The sequence below is a fragment of the Limanda limanda genome, chromosome 10 (assembly GCF_963576545.1).
Source record: "Limanda limanda chromosome 10, fLimLim1.1, whole genome shotgun sequence".
NCBI classification, from domain to species: Eukaryota; Metazoa; Chordata; class Actinopteri; order Pleuronectiformes; family Pleuronectidae; genus Limanda; species Limanda limanda.
The window spans coordinates 19,504,774-19,525,397 of NC_083645.1; the positions used below are offsets into that span (position 1 = coordinate 19,504,774).

Genomic DNA, 20,624 nt, shown 5'->3' on the forward strand with positions numbered 1-20,624 from the left:
CAGGGTGATTCTTACCTCTATATTGTTCTTTCTTCTCCTCCTCTACTTTGTGGTGCTTTCTGAATTGTGCACCTGATAATTTAATCTTTTTTTGATTCATCTTTGACTCTAACAGCAGTCTGTCACCGCAGCGTGTCTGTTCACACAGGGAGCCCATCCAGGAGGATGTTCTAGATGCTAGCTTGCCTGTCCAGGGAGACACGGATGGTGACATCAGCAAATGTCGCCAAAATGATGCTGCCAAAATGAGTAGGTTTTTATACTTCTCTTTGTATGCATCATGCTGCTATGAGGAACTGTTGTGAGGTTGTTGTTGTCAAGTTTTGTTTTTCTCTCTTTCTATGCTTAGTTCCAACAGGAGTCAGCAGGCGGTTTGGCCTAGTGGGTAGAGTGGTCGTTCTTCAACACGAAGGTCGTTGGTTGGATCCCCAATCTTTCTTATCTTCATGCTGGCAATGTACTGAACTCACCTATTAATTGCAAAATATATTACGCTATGTAAATTTAAATTAATTAAATATAAAAAAAGAAAAAAGAAAAATTAAATTAAATGAATGAAATAAAAAAAAAGGCGCCAGCAATTCCTGCGCAATGGGCTTCTGCGCAGGGTTAGGGTTCTGGCGTCTGTCCATTTTATAACAGTAGATCTTCGTTCCTTCCTCCTCGGAAGTGCGCAGGCGCAGGCGCAGGCCATTCTCCTGGCTTTTGGAATACGGAAGTAGCAAGGAGCCACTCCCAATGACGCTCCTACTTTGATAGTTGCTAGGCTACTCTATCCTGAATGATGACTGATGATGAAGTCTGATGTTGTCTCATAACCTAGCCTTGAGTTGAACATGTCATGCTCCTGCCATCTCGGCTGCACCAAATGAACCATAACAAAATACCCCTAGACTCTCTAGCTAATATCTAGCTAAAACTGCTTCTATGTTTATTGTTAAGAGTTCAAATATAATTTAAAATGATTCTATCTTTATTTGTTTAGAACTCTGTCAGCACAGACTATAGTTAAAATATTGAAATCCTAACACCGCCCCCCACCCCCCACAGGAGATTATGTGCTTGTGTGTGTGTGTGGACACGGTGCTTCCCGGTTCTTCCCGGCATTACGCTGCCGGTGCGAACATGGGCGAGGAAATGAGGCAGACCGCTTTTCGCGGCGCTTCTACCTGCGGTGCGTCGCGGGGTTAGAGGATGATGGTGTGACGTTAATATATTGTTTTACATTGCATGTCCGTCTGTCCGTCCTGGGAGAGGGATCCCTCACATGTGGCTCTCTCTGAGGTTTCTTCATATTTTTACCTGTTAAAAAGGTTTTTAGTAGTTTTTCCTGACTCTTGTTGAGGGTTAAGGACAGAGGATGTCACACCATGTTAAAGCCCTATGAGACGAATTGTGATTTGTGAATGTGGGCTGTACAAATAAAACTTAATTGATTGATTGATTGATGTGTCACGTCATGATAATTCAGTCTCTTGTGCCGCCCTAATTTTTCACCCTAGGCAACCGCCTATGTCGCCTGTACCAGGAGCCGCCCCTGAATTAGACTTCTCTACATGTCAGAGTTGATGGACTTTCACCTTTGCACTGATATTAAATCATGATGAACTCCCTCAGTTTGAATCAAAGTAGTGGTGCTCTCAGTGGATGAAGTGTTTTGCTGCAGGAGGATGTGAGCTGCATGTCCAGATGTGTGTGTGTGAACACATGTGAGCATCACTGGAGTAAACCCATAGAAACCAGTCTGAATCAGGTCTGAATGGAACAGGCCGCTCGACGCTCCGAACCCTGCTGCTGCTGCTGCAATGCATTCTGGGAAAGTGCGCCGACAGACGCCATGACTTCTACCGTAGCCGGAGCAGAAAATGGATGATTCCTTCTGTAGCTGAGCGGGCGTGTGTGTTTCTCTGGCGGGAGGTTTCACCTGCATACCCCGGAAAGAAGGAGTCGAACCCGGGCATCGGTTCACTGCGAGCAGCCGAGGAGAAACCAGCATGAGCAGTTTGTCGCTGCTGGAGGTAGCCAAGTGCTAGCAGGCTAATGCTAGCAGTTGCTAGGCTAGGCTAGCGCTACAATAACAACCGGGGAAATAAAACAAAATACACCAGCTGTCTCCTGCGCAGCTGGATGAAAGCGAGAGAACTCGGGGCAACGGCTGCACCTTCAGGTGAGAACCAAACACCGCTTTGCACCGAGGTATTTAAATGTTGATACGTGTAATGTGGAGCTAAATGCTAAACGTGTTAGCCCGGGAGAAGGGCTTCCTGTCGGCCTACTGCGTCACTGTGTCCAGCCGCTGTGTTTTGAAACCGAATCCAGCTGTTTTCTCAACTTCTCCCATCATACCCATTAGATGTGTGGCCGTGTAAAACGTGTGATCCGGATGTGTAGTCTGTGGGTCGGGGGGGTGCATGCGGCTGCGAGGGTCTGTCTGCTTTCCAGGGAATGTGTTTAGCCTCCACAGGCAGAGAGGAGCATCGACCCATTCCGATCTGTGCTTGTTTACCTCATCCATTCATGCTGCTAACGTCTGACTTGTACCTTGACACCAGGTATGGCCTGGGTTTGATTCTGACGGTGCTGGTGATGGCAGAAGGGACAGACAGTGTCGAAATGCCCTCCTTTGACCCAAGTCCTAGTTCTGAAGCAAAAAAGAGACCTTCTTCTTCTTCTGATGGCAGTGAGTGTCGCTCTGGCTCCATGTTCTCACCGACAGTTTACATCTTCACAACTCAATGTGGCGCGGAAATGTTTATTTCACATTTCTAGAACTTGTCTTAAGGTGTGTGTGTGTGTGTGTGTGCAAAGGTCAGTGATTGAGCAAGATGACTTTGGGGAAATCGAAACCAGTTAAAGTTGAAGGTTTGTTTCAGGCTGAGGCGTGCGAGCAGCAACAGGAGTCAGAGGTTTATCTAGTGTCAGCTGTCGTACAGGTTAGTGCGTTTCAAAGCTCTTTAAAGACGACGGACAGGACAGCTCTAATGCAAGAGTAAAACAATCTAAATGAGATATATATATAAAGTAAATAAAACCATATAGAAAAGGACAAATATCAAACTCAATAGATTAAATTATACAAAAATACAAAATAACTAGAAACAAAGATTAAATCTGGCTAATCTTTTGTTAATTTCCACAAATGCCATGAAAACAAAAGCAACCGCTCCTCATCCCTCCCAACATATTCAGTCTGCTAGTAGCTCTCCTTCTTACTCAATATGTAAATGTGTAAAAATGTGCCAGAAATAAAAACTTTCTTAAAACAGTTCGGTGCTGTAGTTTTTTTAGCAAACATGAGTAAAGAAGGAATTTGTTAGGGATTATTTTAAGCTGCAGAAAGTTTTGTTCGTGTTCATCAAAATGAAGGAACATGTCACCAGGTGCAACCTTGTGGCTCTTGTGTTTTTAGCGGTTTTTGGGACAACAATGGAGTCCTATATAACAGAGGAATGAGATTTATCACGCTTTGACAACAGTTTCTGATAATAAGGTAAATGCAGTCTATGACGGGACTCATCCTTCATAAGCATGGACCTTCATGGCCTGACAGGTAGGATAAGATATAACATACCTCTGCCTCGCAGGAGGAAACTGTTGTTTAGTCATTAATATTGGTGCCAGTTTAACAGTCTTTAACATGCAGGCCTACTTCAGATACTTGACCATTAAGTTCCGCTGCAATATCCTTTTAGAAGAAAGTAGTGAAAGTACACTCTAAGACGAGTTTCCTAGGACTTCTATCATTATGACCTTGTTGATGAAGGTAAGATGAACTGTTTACGTGTGTCATTGCAGGAGACGAGCCCATGAGGAAAATGCCTGTGTCAAAATTTGGTTCCAGACCTCGATTCGAGCCGGTTCACTTTGTCAGTGGTGGGAGCAGCGGAGGACCTGGCACCGACGAGAAGGAGAACGACAAGGAGCGCAGGAGGAGTGAGTCATACGGAATGAGACAGTGGGAACCTGAGCACTCCTCCTACGGCAGCACCAGCAGACCACAGGGCTCCTCCTCCCAGAGGTCTGCTTTTGACAGAGTGCCATCGTACGCGTCTGACTCTTGGGGCTCCCATAGAGATAGAGACAGGGACATTTCTTTAGGTGGTACGAGTGGCATGGGTTATGGAGGACGTGGGTCTTCTACAAACTTCATTGCAAAAACACAGCAGGACTATACAGCCAAGTATGATACCCACTCCTCTCGAAATGCAGAGTATTCTCAGCCCCAAAGGTATAATGGATATGGTGGAGCGGGTGGAGCAGGCAGATCAGGAGGCTGGGATTCAGGACGTCAGGGTTTGGGATTCGGTTATCAAGACCGGCCGTCATCAAGCAGACCATTCAGCAGAGTCTACAACAGTCCAGGCAGGAGCAGTCCGAGCACGTCTCAGCTGGGCCCTGCATCACAGCCTCCTCCTATAGCTCAGTCAACATTGGATGACAAGCAAAGGCTAATTCAAAGTGTAGCCTCTGCGTTGGTCTTTGCTGCCAGGGACCCCGTGTATATGACCGGAAGTGAATCACCAAATTACAATTTCATGTTGAGCCGCAGCATTCAGGCCTGCAAGACCAACCCAGAGTATATTTATGTCAATCTGAAGGATATCCCTCAGGCGGACCTACCCAAGAACAGGAAAGTACCATCAGACGGTTATGCCTGTGAGCTGCGATGTCAGGGTGTGTTCCTCGCTACAGGATACTCTGGCAGTAAAAATGGGGCGAGAGACCGAGCGTCCGAGCAGGCTGTGAAACTCTTCCTGAAACAAGTTGAAGTTCGTGTTACACAGCGCAAATTCAGACACTCGACTGTCAATGACATAGTGGTGTGCCAGATGCACAGCCCGACTCCGCCCTTTTTACCTGCTCTCCGCAATCCAGAGGATAAACCAACGCCCAGCTCCAAAGGCCAATACGAGCCGGACAAACGCAAGCACTGGACGGAGTTTGTGGTGATGGACAATGCCCACGACGCCATCTGCATTCTCAACAACTCTGCAGCTTTTAACCGCATGAAGATAGACTACAAGTACGACCTCCTCCCCAACACCGCTTGGCTGTGCAGTGTCTTTCTGCAGGATGAGATGGTTGCACAGTCATTTGGCACAAAAAAGAGCTCCAAGCACTTAGCAGCCTCAGAGGCAGTGAGGAAACTTCGCATGAACCAGGCACAACGAGAGCAGCAGCAGCAGCTACAACCACAGCAGCCCCAACAGTACGCCAGAGGAAACAACCCGTCAGATTCCGCAGGACGCTTTGGGCACCAGGGCGTCAAAAAGAAGCATCTGAGCGAGTTGGTTATCCTGGAGAACTCGGACAATGCTATTTGTATCATCAATGACACAGCACAATTTAATAAGGTGACTGCTGATTACAAGTTCACTGTCCTTCCCGATCATCGCTGGAGGTGTGAGGTTTACTTAGAAGGACAGTATGTGGCGGCAGGAATAGGGTCCAAGAAATTAGTGAAGCACATTGCAGCGACCGAGGCTCTGCGGACTTTGAAACAGACGCAGGCCGTGGTCAAATCCAACCTAAGAAAAGAGGGTCACAACGACGCCATATCCAGATCCCAGATCCTGGCTCGCTCTGGTCAGGAGGCCACAAGACAGGAGATAAAAGAAGACAACATCGGAAACCAGCTGCTCCGCAAGATGGGCTGGAAAGGCGGCGGCCTGGGTCGAGATGGCGAGGGCATCGCGGAACCTATCAAAGTGAAGGAGCAGTTTTCCAGAGAGGGGCTGGGTATGGACATGGAGAAAGCAGGAAATCAACTGAGCAAGCGTGACATTGAGCACATCATTCGTACCTACGCTGGTTCAGACCGTCAGGATGATCTCCGCTTCTCCACCGACCTCACCAACGACGAACGCAAACAGATCCACCAGATATCTCAGAAATACGGCCTGCGGAGCAAGTCGTACGGACAGGGGTGGCAGCGCTTCCTCATTGTCAGTCGCAAAGTACACAAAGATCAGCTGATTGGTCAGCTCCTGCAGGAAGGACAGGTGGGACGATACGAACTCGTGAAACCTCAGGCCTCTCACTAATTTGCATGCAAAGCAAAATGAGGGGGGAAAAAGGCAAAAACTCATCATTGGCTTGGACTTCAGAGTAAATCACATTTAATACAAACTGATTCGTTCCAACTTGTGGGAAAGTTACAACACTCATCCAGTGAGAATCGTTCAGGTATCACCTGTGGTTTCTGCATTCCTTTGCCATGTAAAGTATCTTAGCTTTAGCAGGAGCTGTAGGATGAACTCTGTCTTTTTTTATCTCCTGCCATTCCACGTCCTGTATTTGTTTCACTTTTGCACAAGCTTGTGTTCAGTGCTTTGTGGTGTCATGTCCCAATGATGCATCATTTATATCAAAAAGTGACCACGAGGTTTTTGTCACAAATATTTTTTTTGTTCCGTGGCTACGAAGGAACTTGGCAGAATATGCAGCTTTTCACTGCTCGTTTGTGGACAGTTGGGTCATGACAAGGGTTCCAGGCATTATTGTCCAACAGTAGCTAGCTACTCATACCAGTCTCACTGTAGTGATATTTCTTAATCAGCAATACCTGCAATGTTGTTCGCTCTGTCAACAGCTGGAGACCATCCTACAAATAGAAACCGCATCCATAACAGGAGAAAACCTCCACATGGAAACTGTAAGCTGTGATCTATGTTCAGATGTGTTGGTTTGTGTGAGTACAGTTTACTTGTCTGCTTGTTTTCACAGCTGTAAAATCTGAATAAATTAAAAACTGATCAACAGGCTGAGCACAATCATAAATTTGTTTTCTACAGAGAGTAAAAAGCAGAGACATGTTGTATATTTATTTTATTTACAAGAAAATGTACAGTTATTACATGGGTTACCAGTGCAAAGGTTTATAATCTGAATACAGACACCATCCTGTTTAAAACAGTGTAATCAGCTTGTAAAATAGCATAAAAATGTCAGCATTATGAAACTGCATGAAACAGTCATGTGCCCAGAGTGGGAACTCAATGTCTTGATTCAGTCTTTAAGAGGGACGTCACCTGTTCACCAATATCTAGAATGTATTTAAAATCCAAGGCTTGGCTTTACAGGTCCAGCTGAGAGAGAGAACGGCATCATGCCAGGTTAAATTCTCTGTCCCACTGAAAGGCTTTCAAAAGGCAGAAAGAAATAAAACCAAAGAAAAGAGTGAAAGCACTGACACAGAATGAGAAACACCCATGAACAGTTTCGTTTTTGTAAATATGAACTGTATCTACACAGCAAACCACACAGCAAGCACATCTAATTCACTGTCACGTATCATCCAGCCAGTTTAAAAACAACAGGTAGAAAAGTGACAACTGAGACAACGGCCATTGCCTGTTTTTAAAAAAAGAAAAGACTTGGGGCAGGTAGCAAGTAACCCAGATATAACAAGGTACATTAACTTTTAACAAACATATGCTATTGCCTGACAATAGCATTCGGCAGGAGTGAATGCCACAACACAACAGTTTACAAACTGAGCAACAGTTATGGGACAAATATATCGAGAGGGATCCTTAAGATGTGTCATTTTATTTCTGTGGGATCAGTTGTCTTGATTGGTGGTTTCTTGATTCTGGGCTGGACACTGTTCATACTCGAACCCTAACAGGGGTCAACAATCACGCCAACTTTGTTCAACAATAGCGGAAACCCTCTTCTCATACTCCCGCTTGTTTTCCTGGTATAGCTGGGCTGCTTGGCTATTGGCCGGACTGTTTGGGTTTGGCTCGTCCAGTAAAGACTTTAAATACACAAAAGAGGAAAGTCAGTTGCTTTCTGAAAACGTTCTGTGTTATAACAGTCCCATGAGATCTGGACAATCATCACTTGTTAATGGTTATTTTATTATTTCACTATAAACAGGCTCTTAATTTGAATTTTCACATTATGTGTTGTTTGTTAAATTACCTGTATTGAAGTTAAGATTGAAGAGACATCATAGGTTGGACTCCAACGATTCTGAAGTATATCTAAGCATATGCTTCCATCTGCATACACTGTGAAACAAAAAGCAGAATATGAAGTTTTTTTAGACCGATGATACAGAAACAAGTTTTAATTTATGTTAGGGACATTGTAATTACCCCCCCGGGCAGAGGAGCACATACCATTTGGATGAAACATTTTGGAGACAAATCGCACTGTTGGAGGTTTATTTGGATATTCCTCTGTGAATTCAATGGTAAGTTTGAAGGTTCCTGAAAAAGAGAGGAGTGTTGGAACGGTATGAGTTGAAGTATGCAGACTGGAAACAGTGCGTTAAAGTAAAAAAGCCAAATAGAGAAGGCATGTATCTATGACAGTTTTGATGTTTAAATGACACACGAGAAAAGCTAAATCATTTGGGCTGCCAACTTGACCAGACTCTGTCTCTTGTAGTTAAATGGTGCCAGTGAAAGAAAAGGTCAATAAAAGAGAAATTTTTTAAGAATTGTTTTTTCTTTTTTTACATGAGCCAGTCATGAAGATAAAACATTTGCCTTCTTGGACAAGTAACACCAACATTGTCTGGACAGTTTGACAAATTCCACTCCAGTAAAATAAGAGGTTAAAAAATGATTTCAAAAACACAGAGTCCATCTGATCAATGTTCGAGACCTGATCAGTCGTTGTACTTTACAGGCAAAACAAACTTTCTATGATCTTCTGATTTAACCTTATCAATCCATATAATGTAACTTCTAATGCTTTTAGTCCTAATGAATATTTTATGACTGAATGTCATAGCATGGCTGGAGTAACTTACCATCTTCAAAAGGTGTTCCCTCTGGTCTAAAAGAGAGAGACGACAGACAGGTCGTAAATCAACTTGCAAAAAGCACTTATGAACTTCTCATACCTTTTAAAATACTCCTAACACACACTAAGCTTAACCACTTCAGGTCCAAACACAAGCAGTTAATACTTCTTAAAATCACATACTGTAAATACAAATTATTTATTGAAATATTTGAGTCACTGTGATTATCAAATTAACTTAACTTACCCAAAAATGACAGCGTTCCACACCATGATATTGTTTTCTGATGGAGCCCCACTAACCCCAGCTGGGGGATCCTCTTGCAGTCTAACATTTCCAGAAAAAGAAAATATGATATATATTAAAATATAAGACGAGAGAAATACAAAGAGAAATCATACCCATTATTAAGATATATCGTACTATACCCATGTTAAGTGGACAATGGGGCAGGTAATCAATACCATTTAAAGTAGTATTAAGGCTTTTTATGTATAAACCAGCAAATAGCAAAGGCCTATTGAATATTTTAGATATTTTATAACCATACAGAATGTAATTTGATACCCATTTCATGGTTATTTAAGGTTATGAAGGGTAACAGGAAGCTACAGCCGACCTTTATTTACCAAATGCAAGATTTTGTCAACCTTCCCTCACTTTTGTCAGATTCCCGGCTGCATGTACCAATAATTCCTGAGAATTAAATCCTAATAAGCAGACAAAAAGGGATGGATAAGTAATAAGTGAATTAATTTAAGGTATATGTATAGTTTGTTAAATTAGGGCAGAGGTCGAAGAAATTTGTTCTGTAATCATATTTCTTTTTGTATTTAATCACACTGATGCAATATTGTGGAGAGGTAAAACTTTTGTCAGAAATTTCCAGTTGTACGTACTCATTATTCATGATAATTACATTTTTACAAGTGGAAAAAATGGAGAGATAAGTCATTAGTAAATACAATATAAGGTCTCTATATAGTTTTTACATTAGGTTTGGTGTCTGAAGAATGTCTAGTTTTAGCTTAAACCACAGACAAAAACATTTTCTAGATTTAAAGTCTGGTGGGATTAAGTATTTAAGAAGAATGAAATGTGAGACCTTCCTTGATAGCTCCTGAAGCCCTCTTTCTTTTTAACAAACATTGACATGTGGGGGCATTGTGCACAAATGTAATATGATCCTAATCATCATCTGACCTTTTAGGCTCCGGGAATAATAAATCAACCATAGTGAAGCAGAATTGCAAAGCAGTAAAAATAATCACCATTGTTTCCACGAGTTAAAAATAAACCTGCTTGATCAAAGCCTTCCTGATGAGTGTCTATCAATTGAATCGATCGGTCACATTGTCAAGAGACACTGTTGATTGATTGAGTTTGGCAGTGAACAAGTCAGGATTGTGTCCTGGACTCTGAGACGATCCGGACTGTGGAGTTTGAGAACACTGAGTATCCGGGATAAGAAACCATGTGCCTCAGCAGACTGGGGTGTCTGCGAGGTTCTTTACTGACTGCCCGGCAGATGGTTGCTTATCCTCGGGCTTGGACGGTGATCTACGAGGAGCTCCTTTGGATCAGGCTGCACTAAGACACTGAACATTAACCCAAAACGTTTCGTCTGGCAAGTGCAGGGCCATCTGGACATTCAGCTGCCTCGTCACTTACACATGCACACACACAGAACTAGTATACGATCACAGCCATTACCTCTTTTGGGGAAACCCACAAGTTAAAGGCACCTTTGTTAGATTAAAAAACAAACAGATCTGAGGCCACTAACCGAGCAGTAAACACAAGTTACACAGAAGCAGCTACTCCAGGCTGCCTGGCTAACGCTGGTGTCATCGCCCTGACATTAAAGCTAACAACCACCGGTACATGTCAATATGTTAGCATCCGATCTGTTAGCACGACTCGGAATTAGCATCACCGAGAAGACAAACACACGATTACACCCGATCGTTGTTTACATGTGGACAATCACGTCCCTGAGTTCCTGTAGTTCACAGTGTAAAGTAGGCTAGCTCCTCAAGCTAGCCACAGGCAGCTCGCCGTTAGCCACAGCTACTTCTCTGTGGGGGTTTCCTCGTCGCTTACCGTTTAAAATCCCTCATTAAACGTCGTCTAGCTGGGGTTGACATCTTGTTTACACGCCAACTTCACTCCTCGGCACGAACGTGGACGGTTCAGGTGTGAGGAAATGTTTTTAATAACACGGTTATATGTTTAACTTGGAGCTGGTTAGCCGACGAACGCTAGTTTGACAAATAATTGGCTGCCTGTGCTAGTACAAGGACGATACCACTTACACTACAAGAAAGGGGGGGCACAGACGTCGAGTGGCTTGAGACCAACTGGCTATGTAACCACATGTACGCAAACTAAAACGTACCACTGAGTTTGGTATCCTCTTATATGCGTTTAATTAAGTTAAGTTTAATGATACAAACGAATTCAATATCATTGTCAACAAAGCCAGAAGTTGTTGTTGTCGTGTGGCCACCCCCGTTTCTACACTTGTACCATTCCAGAAGGTATACGTCATATGTTTGCCCCATAGACTGTATATGGTTTGCCCCCCCATGTTTAGTTTGATATCTATGTCTTTAAGGAGTCACCCTCCTCTTCATCCTGAAATTACATTTTGTATCAATCCACTTGTCGTTTAATTCGATTCTATTCAATATATTACTTTACGTTTCACCCGCCATGGTCTGTACCAATGTGTTTATGTAAGGGTGACATCCTGTGTAGAAGTAAACAACATGGCCACTAGATGGCAGCTAGCACCCAGGTATAGTAAATTCTACCCAGTTTTAACATGAGCACCTGAAATGTGTCCTGCAAACATAGATTACCTCTTTATTTCTTTCGTTCAGATAAAAGCAACAAAGACACAAACATATAAAAATAAGTTCACAAGTGTATAGTGTCTTGTATAGTACTGCCTTGTTTGACTGTACTGTTTATATTAAATATAAATAAATAGTGTCTAGTTATAAAAAGTAAATAATTGACATGTTTGGATGTGTGTGTGTATGTTTACCTATACTAAAATGTAATCAATATTTTGTAGTTCATAGTTTTTCATGAAAGACACCTTGACAAAATTCACGAGACTAGCGACAGATCCAAAATAAATGATCGATATCCTCTGGACTGTTTTCAAAAATATATAATTATGTAAATGACTCTAAAAGACACTTATTTCATTGGAAATTTATAAATACAGATATATATTCCAGATTTAAGATCATGTATACGATTAGCAGAGTAAGATATTATATATGAACAAGAAACAGAGTGTTTCTGGAATAATTCCCAAATATTACAGTTCAGAATCAGAATCAGAATCAGAATTCTTTTATTTGCCAAGTATATTTGCACATACAGGAAATTGGTGTCATTGGTGCACTTAACGTAAAACAACAATATAAAAACAACAGTATATAACAAAATAGAATAAAAATATATACAGTAACAGACTTATGGACAAGTGCGGTGCTAAGGTGCAGAGATTGGTGATAGTGCCAGTTTGAATCATGATCAGTTTTATCTGTGAAGGGGTCCCAAGAAAAATAAATAAACAACAACAAAAACAACAACATTATTAAAGCTCTTCAAGAGATGTTGATTCAACCGTAGTTAGTAATTAACTTACAACTGAGTGTGTGTAACAGATTGGTAGTAAGAATAATAAAAGGTCAAAATAGGTCAAGAATTAGTTCAATGCAGTGAGATGAAAGGCTCGCCACTAAAACTACTACAAAACCGTCACTTTGAAGAAGTATGTGCTAATGGAGATATTGACTATGCAAATATATTATGTATAAAAAGTTTGAGACACAGGTAACCAAGGCAGAGTATTGAAGCCAAATATAAATACTGATTTAAGTTAAATATCTGAAGCTACACAAAGTTGTGTATTAGACCAACATAGCCTGTGAAATGATGGCACAGCAGATGTAAGTGTATTTAAAATGAAGGGAAAACAGTGCAAGAGTTAAACTTATAATATAAAACTAGAGAAAATATAAAAAATTTGAAATCCAATAAAGATGAACAAAGGCAGTAATGGTGACAATAAGAGCAGAGAATTATATAATGATATTTGCACCAGCACCGTAATAAGCATATTTGAATATTTGCACTACTGCACAAATTGAAATATTGTTGCTCTATTTATCTCTTTATCTGTAAAGATATATATTTAGATATATATATTTTATTTTCTATTTTAAATTTTTGATATTCTATTTTATTGTTATTCTATTTTATTCTTTTTTATTCTATTTTATACTATTTCTATTTTTATTTTCTTTTTTTGGGTTGAAATTACTGAGCATTGCTTAAAGAGAGCCTGCGACCCTGTATTTCATTGACAGTGACTGCTTCATGTTATCTCTGTGCATATGACAATAAAAATCTTAAATCTTGAATCTTGACATTAGCACATTAAGACTTTCACTGCCCTCTAGCCATGTTGTTAACTCAGCTCTGGCAGTAAAGGAAGATTTTATGTATTCCCATGAAACATGAATACGCCAAGTGGTCAAAAATACGAATCTGGGATAATTATGGAACAAGCGAGCTATAGGAAATGAAAACCTCTGTCAGGTATAAAAAACAAAAAATAATACTAATGCCAACCAGTCCCATATGGTCTAGCGGTTAGGATTCCTGGTTTTCACCCAGGCGGCCCGGGTTCGACTCCCGGTATGGGAACTCGCTTTTTGCAGCCTGACACAAAAAGTGAAAGCTCATCGTGTTGTCTTGACATTTCACCACTTTTTCTACACAACCGTTCACCGCTTCCGGTAAGTGTTTGGACAATTCACCCGTATGTGCTCATCGTTTCCCGGGAAATCGGGCGCCGCAGTCCCCGCCCTCTCACCTCATCTGCTCCCATCGGTCAGGGGCTTGTTCCCGGAAGAATCCCTCTCATCTCCTCCTCACCCCTCCGGAGCCAAACACTCCAAACTAAACTTTACAGCTTTTAAAAAACGAAGCGACGTCAGTTTGAACTCACTTGTGTTTGAGCAACTTGCGAAATAACGGATACACGTTAACCGTTTTGTTTTTGGTTTCTGTTTAAGACACCACACTGGTTGTAGTGGTTGTTGATGGACGCTTTTTCCTCCTTGTGTACTTTCTACCGAGTTCTCTAAACAACTTGTTTCCTGCTCCACCAGCATCGTCCCTCCATGTCTGCTAGCAGCACCACCCGGCTCCAGCCAAACTCCGCTCGGGGCCAATCACTTCCCAGGAAAATGTGACTGCGAGGAATTCCCCACGCGTCAGCCCCCGTCGGAGAGAACCGTGTCAGGGAGGGAGGACCGGGGCAGTGGGGGGGCAGGGGGCTGTGTGTGTCCGTCCCGCGGTGATGTAGCTGCTGTGGTGCCGCTTCTTCTCCAGCTGGCACCGGGGATCAGCATGTTGTTCTAGCACCGAGGACCCGACCCTCGCGTCCTGTGTGCGGGTGACAACCTCCAGCTAACAGGGTGAGTGAGTCCAGATTACAATGTGCTGAAGCGTCTTTTTGGGCTTTTTCTTCTCACTGTAACGGAACCGAACATTTACATCTTGACTGCATTAGTGTCACAACTCTGCGGGATCACGTTCATCTTTATTAGAATCATATTGTTCTTCGTATTGTAGCTTCTCATGTGAGATAACCAGGACTTTAATTGATATACCATCAGATTAGGTTCTACACCAAAGGCCTTTCCTTGCACTTTGCCTGTTTGAAACACTTCGTACTGTTCAGTGAAGTGAGGACATGAAGCATGACCGGACTCATGGTGTGTTGTTGCCTCTGGGAGACATGAGCTGCAGGCGGTGCTCTGCCTACCACTCCATAGATTACTGTGACGGGCCTTTGTGTCAGTCAGCCGGCATGTGACTGCACTGGTTCTGTGTGTGAGTGTGTGTGTGAGTGTGTGTGTGTGTAACCCCAACACTGACATGAAAGAGAGCCTTCCTTTTGTCCTTTGTTCTCCATCATCAGGAACCTAGTCTTGACCCCAGGTCAGTGATGTCAGCTGAGGCTTGTGTTGAGAACATGTGCAAACTTGAGTTTTATCCTCAGCCGAGAACCCCTGACAAGACAGAAACATGTTATGCCCCCCCCTCATGTATGTCCCTTTACTTTCTCATAGCCCTTTTCAACAATAATAATTTGTAATGGTTGAACTGGAAACCCCCCTGGGCTCCCTGGACCCCCATTTGAGATCCCCTTTATAACTGACAACTTCAAGCCTAAACGGCAACACCTTTCGAGTTTCAGTTTCTAAAATGTGGATGTTTGCTGCTTTTAATATCTTCTACACTTAAAAATGGAAAGTGTTGGACCAACTGAAATGTTTCACACTTTGACTGATAGACAAATTAATACAATGTGTTAAACTGTGTAGTTGAGAAGTATATCCACACATATGGTAACTTTAATCCAATCTTTGACATCATTGTAGCGTCACCGATGTGTGTGGCACCTCTTTACATCCTGAGATATTTGTATTCGTCTGTTTTTTTGTTTTTTCAATTTAGCATCTGCCCGCATGTTATAGGAACGCCCACTCGCTCGAGTTGTCTGGACATTTCCCTGCTGTCTCTCACATGGGCTCACTCTGACATTTACATGAGATTTTACTCAGAGAAAAGTTGTGCGGAGCAACTGATGCGTTCTGATACAGTTCCTCCTGAAAAATATAAGGAGAATGTCTGGACCTCAGAACGTGTCTGAAAGCATCTTAGTTTACAACTGGAGAAATAAGAAATTAGCCTATTTTGTTTCTCAGGATATAAAAAACTACAGCAACCATAGCTAATCTGACTACAGTGTGTTCACTGCTCCAATGACAGAACCTCAGACTGAAAATATTCACTAAAAAGAAGAGCTGCGGTGAGAGAGAGTCTCAAATCCTCATTGGGATGCTTCACAGGACAAATATGAATGAATGTTTACTGCCTCTACAAATATGTCTGTAATGCTTGACAGAGTGTTTTCTTTTAAGTTGTTGATCAACCCCGTTTTGTGGCAAGTCTAAATGTTTCCCAGATGTTTACATTTCTGGCCTAAGATTCTTGTGTCATGGGACAGACGGACTCAATCTCATTGGAGGAGCATAGTTGCTCCCTCCCAGAGGAGGAGGCCGTGACGCAGAGGGAAGAGGAACGGGCTCAGAGCCTGTCAGGGCCACTGGAGACGAGACCAGCTGGACCCACCAACCCTTCACCCACCCCCTCTGCCCCTCCCCTCCAGTCTTCCCATGGTGGGAACACTGTCAAAAGCTTGTGGGTAATTGGAAAACTTCAGTCCAACTGAGAGCAATTATCCAGAATGAGACTTTCCAACTATATTCCACTGCGGAGTCGTCTTGTTTGCTTCGAGCATGTGTCGTTGTTTTAGAGACGTCCTGCCATGCCCCCCCGCCCACACATCCAGCCTCTCGTCTGCCCTCTCACTGACTGCTTTGATAGCTTTAATGCTGCACAGTCTTTGAGTGATTATGTCCAATTGTGTGTGCTTGTGTGTGTGCACTGCTGACAGTGTGGTTGAGGATAATGCAGTTCTCAGTAGCCTTCTTATCCTGTGACAGTGACGTCTCCATCATTGGTCTGAGCCACGACGGAGCGTGATGATGACCAGGGACAACAATGGAGAGCTGCTCTGTGCGGCTGTGATCTCTTTAGTAACTCCTCAGACATCAGTCTCTTCTCCCCCTTGTCCAAGATGTACCCGTCTGCCATAATGGGCCTCTGGATATTGATTTGGCAACACAAAAAGAAGAACAGAGCTTTTATCTTATTTAGAAAGGCAGCACTCCAGTTTCACAAAAGCTTTCAGAGTGGTCTTTGCAAGAGACAGGGAAATCCAGTGGTTCACATTCCTGTTCGGAGATATTTGAGTCTCCGGGAGCTAATGTGAGATTGTTTTACCCGGGGCTTTAATGTGAGTGGCCCACACATGCACCTTCAAAAACAATTATCTGCTTAGCGAGCTTAAAAACAGATTGATGACCATAAAGCCTCGATCTTCGTGACAAAAAACCCTCTCTAGGTATGAATTAGTGTATTGGTGCCATAGAAATAACCACAAGATGGCAATGTTCATATGCTCTGACTAAACAAACAATCACATGACATGGCCGCAACCTGAAATGACTTGCACAAATGCAGGAACCTAGTGAAAAGAGAAATAAAACTGTTGAACTTCCTGTTTTTTGTACATGTGTCGGTCAGTTTTCTGTTGAAGGCTCGCAGGGGAACTGCCGTTTGCAAAGTTCCTTAATTCTCCACTCCTGGTTAACCCGTACTGGCCTGTGACACCCGACTATCACCTTGTAAAACATGCTGGATTGTCAGGCAGCAGCAGCAGCAGCGAGGGCAGTGAACTGCTGCGGCTGGACATGACGTCAGAGGGAAACAGGAGACCAGGGAAATTCCACCTGTAACCTCATTCCTCGCTGCCTGGCTCACAAGCATGTGACTGGAACGAGTCATTATGCCTCAGTTTCTTCACGAATCTCTGCATCGTCATGATGCAATCATGACAAAGTGTTACAGGCAAAACTATTTTTAGCACGTAAAAGACGACACCTCAGGTATGTTTAGTCTAACAAGAAACTGTGACGTGAGCTCTGCAAACAATAGAAATCTCTATTCTAAGGCATCATTGTAAAACTGTCATCAGTGATGTCATTTAATAAAAATTCTGGGGTTATAAAATTACAAATTGAGGCAATAACAACATTTTTGTGTTTGTGGTTTTCAAATAAAAGCATCACAGATTTACTCAAAGGAATAGCTTGAAGTGTTTTCCCAAAAATGTTATAAACACCACACAAGTTTATATACAGCCAACAAAGATTAAATCCCTCAGATACTTTCTCATGATATAATATTTGGCCTTCATCACATAATCTCAGTGTCAGTGTATCTCTTTATCTGCGGGAGCGAGTACTCTGGGATGAATCAGAGTATTTAGTGTTCACCCTGGCAGCGTGTTGACATCATGAGATTACTTAACCACATTACTTAGATATTTTTATGGTGCCTGCTGAGGTCTGTGTAGGCACACAGTGTCGTAAGCTGCAGTAAGCACTGATGTATGTGTAATTACATTTAAGAAGGGCTTGGTCAGTAATGTTCCCCTCACTGTAGTTTCTCCACACAGAAGAGTTCCTCCCAAAAATAGAAACTGGCTCTGTCTGCAACTTTGCCTCATAACGACATTACACCCTGTCATTTTTTTTATGTCTGTTGGAGCTAATGAGGTAGTAGTGAGTGGCTCGCCGAGGCCTGAGTCAGCTCAGTATTACAGTGAGCTCTGCCCCAAAAAACCTAGTGATCATTTTACTTTTAGCAAATTAATGTGACTGATATGAGCACAGACACAGTTAACTGAATTTGCGCGGAGCTCTGGACACTCATCACGTCAGCTGACAGGCCGCTGTCTGTTTTAACCATAAGTACATTTTGTCATTTTTCTCCTCTGAGTTAATTTCAACGTGACAGGCAGCTTCAGGCTCGTTGAATTATTTAACCGCATGGAGCCAATGGGTATTATAATCCAGGCCCTGAGTGACAGAGCAATATGCTCCTGGGGCCTCATTTTATTAGTAATGAGCTTACGATAAACTGGGACTCTCGGGTTTAAAACTGCTAGTTGTTGTTGCCCCAGTGATTGTGGATGGTGTTTGGATGAGGAACACGCATGTGAACCTTTTCTGCTGGTATCTGAAGGCAGATAGTTGGAATAGCTGACAGAGGTGTGAGGAGAACGATCAGGATGGTTGGCCTGCTCTATGGGTTTAATATTTGATGAGTTGCTGTCTGTGTGGAGCTCGGGCAGCACTAGACCTATTGATACTACACCAGCTAGTCCCTGTTGATGCAAAGGATTTTGCATTAAAAAAATATTTTTGTTTATGCTCCAAGTTTATTTATTTTTTGTCCAACCCACCAGAGGGATAAATGATGATTCCGACTTATGTGCAACGGGTCTTTGTTTATTCAGGCACCCAATAAGGTCACGCTAATTGTTTCCCCTGTTTCCAGGCTTATTGCTAAGCTAAGTTAATAAGCTGCCGCCTGTAGCTTCATATTTAATAAACAGATACTAATAAAAGGGCAAGCTGAGTGTGCAAATCTCTACCACGGCTAAAGCCACATCGTGCCATGTATCTGCACGTTTATCAAGATCTGCTAGAAATTTAATGGGTTTTTCCTTGGGTTGTGGCCCATTCATATACAAAGTTTAATGGAAATCAGCTTGGTAGTTTTTGCACGAACATGAACATGAGAACATAACTTCTTAAAATGATACAATCGTCTCAACAAGAAAGCAAATAGGTGTAATTTCTTCCACAGCTATTGGGCAGTTGTTATTTCATATTTAATTTAATTAGTAAGATGGGAACAATTTGACTATCACCACTCGGATCACATGTGAGGCAACTGACACTAAAATGAGAAAAACTCACCTGGAGCTTTTTCTCTGGGGTTTACTTCACCTCCTGACTCCTCTGCAAACAGGAAGCTGATTTTCTAAATCTCACTGGCAATAGACACTGCTCTGCTCCTGAGTGTGCAGTTCAAAATGTTGCTGCAGAGTTTTTTTTCTCTTGAGTTCTGTAACAGCCGCCTCGAAGGAAGATGTACGAGTGTTTGAGACCTCTTGTTTACAGTATCTCTCCAAGGACTCATTTGCTTGTGTGCACATGTTTCACGTCACATATTAGTCCCTTGTAAACTCATGTAAACCGAACACCGTGAGCTCCTCAGGCCTGTGGTCTGTGCTTCCTTCTCTGCTCACAGGTGCTGAGCTGTTTCAGATCCCTGAGAGCATCTTCTGTGTAGCTGTGCACCTCCACAGCTCATTGTTGTGTTGTTGCTCATACTTGGTTAGCACGGTGAATCATGTCCTGGCTCAGGACAGTCACCATCAGAGAATGTTCATGTTTTCAAAGAGCTATGAGTTGTACATTTATTGAGCAAACTCCAACAGAAAGTCAGATCTCAGCCAGCCGGCCAAAATAACTGTAATATCTGCATATCACCTCTGTGGTCTCCAACCGTTCATAACCAGTCCACACCTGACAGGTGTTATAATTCATTGTCTATCTCAGTGGGGTTAATTAAAATGCCTTTCTGCCGTCTTGTTGACCTCATTCGGTTTCCCCACTGGCCTTAACTTCGGTCCTGTTAACTAGCGTCTGACAGCCTCGGCTGAAAGCGTCCCCTGCTCTGTTCTTGAGCGGCTGGAGCAGTCACCAGATGACCTCCAAACAATTCTATGCGTCATCCACAGGCTCCCATATCTCACGCTGTCAAGGATTGTTTCAAAATGTTTGTCTGGCTTAATGAGTCTGAAGTCCTCCAGTATAAATCTTTACAGAGCGACCTGCTTTTTCTGATTCCAGTTCTCAGCGGAGTATGTATTTGTTGGGTACAAATTTGTCGGGAATGCCTCAATATTTAAAGTTGTGAGTGCTTGTCATACTTCACGGCTGCGTTATACTAAAATACTCCTAGTAAAATTCAGGCTCAGATAACTTTTGGGTTTAGATGTTTGGCTTTAATGTTTAATGTCAGATGTTTATGGATTCTAACTGTGTGAATATGTGAATCAAGCATCTCAAGATGACACAGACTTTTGAAATCAAGAATATCAACATCCTGCAAGTGTACACCCTGTCATTTTATTACCATGTCAGTGATCTAGTGTCCTTCCTTTGAGTTGAAGCAAATTCACTGACACAGGCCGTAACCAAAGCAGCTTAATGGGGACATGCCACAGAAAACGGGGGCTTTGAGGTCTGCATCTGTTGTCGTTGGCCTCTGTTATGCAGAACTA

The 20,624-nt window shown here is 42.6% G+C and overlaps 3 protein-coding genes and 1 non-coding gene across 6 annotated transcripts in view; 3 read left to right on the forward strand and 1 right to left on the reverse strand.

Moving 5' to 3' along the window:
• Nucleotides 1-1,828: 1,828 nt before the first annotated feature.
• On the forward strand, nucleotides 1,829-6,761 carry nkrf (NFKB repressing factor). 2 transcript variants are annotated; one of them, XM_061079266.1, is made up of 3 exons: nucleotides 1,829-2,167; nucleotides 2,553-2,680; nucleotides 3,796-6,761. In XM_061079266.1, exons 2-3 carry the CDS (start codon nucleotides 2,587-2,589, stop codon nucleotides 6,042-6,044), a joined length of 2,343 nt encoding a protein of 780 aa, XP_060935249.1. In that variant the 5' UTR covers nucleotides 1,829-2,167; nucleotides 2,553-2,586; the 3' UTR covers nucleotides 6,045-6,761. The 2 variants fall into 2 exon arrangements, with proteins under 2 accessions (XP_060935249.1, XP_060935250.1); XM_061079267.1 differs by lacking the exon at nucleotides 2,553-2,680.
• Nucleotides 6,762-6,811: 50 nt separating this feature from the next.
• On the reverse strand, nucleotides 6,812-11,049 carry ube2a (ubiquitin-conjugating enzyme E2A (RAD6 homolog)). Its single transcript, XM_061079268.1, has 6 exons — nucleotides 10,865-11,049; nucleotides 9,008-9,088; nucleotides 8,768-8,793; nucleotides 8,130-8,219; nucleotides 7,930-8,018; nucleotides 6,812-7,762 (listed from the first exon to the last, which is right to left on the reverse strand). The coding sequence occupies exons 1-6, from the start codon at nucleotides 10,906-10,908 to the stop codon at nucleotides 7,634-7,636; spliced, it is 459 nt and encodes a 152-aa protein (XP_060935251.1). The 5' UTR covers nucleotides 10,909-11,049; the 3' UTR covers nucleotides 6,812-7,633.
• Nucleotides 11,050-13,420: 2,371 nt separating this feature from the next.
• trnae-uuc (transfer RNA glutamic acid (anticodon UUC)) lies at nucleotides 13,421-13,492 on the forward strand. The gene has a single exon. It is a non-coding gene; the product is annotated as a tRNA-Glu (tRNA).
• Nucleotides 13,493-14,150: 658 nt separating this feature from the next.
• Nucleotides 14,151-20,624, forward strand: part of elf1 (E74-like ETS transcription factor 1) — a 36,562-nt gene continuing 30,088 nt past the window's right edge. For both annotated transcript variants that reach the window (XM_061079800.1, XM_061079802.1), the window contains exon 1: nucleotides 14,151-14,268. The gene's annotated coding sequence lies outside the window, so the exon portion shown is untranslated. The remainder of the gene's footprint in view (nucleotides 14,269-20,624) is intronic.

Coding starts and splice junctions, on each gene's coding strand:
- nkrf (XM_061079266.1), top strand. CDS start 2,587: ATGGCAGAAGGGACAGACAGTGTCGAAATGCCCTCCTTTGACCCAAGT. Junction 2,681..3,795: donor TTCTTCTTCTTCTGATGGCA/GTGAGTGTCGCT, acceptor GTGTCATTGCAG/GAGACGAGCCCATGAGGAAA.
- ube2a (XM_061079268.1), bottom strand. CDS start 10,908: ATGTCAACCCCAGCTAGACGACGTTTAATGAGGGATTTTAAACG. Junction 8,794..9,007: donor TGGAACGCTGTCATTTTTGG/GTAAGTTAAGTT, acceptor TCTCTCTTTTAG/ACCAGAGGGAACACCTTTTG. Junction 8,019..8,129: donor CAAAATGTTTCATCCAAATG/GTATGTGCTCCT, acceptor TTTGTTTCACAG/TGTATGCAGATGGAAGCATA.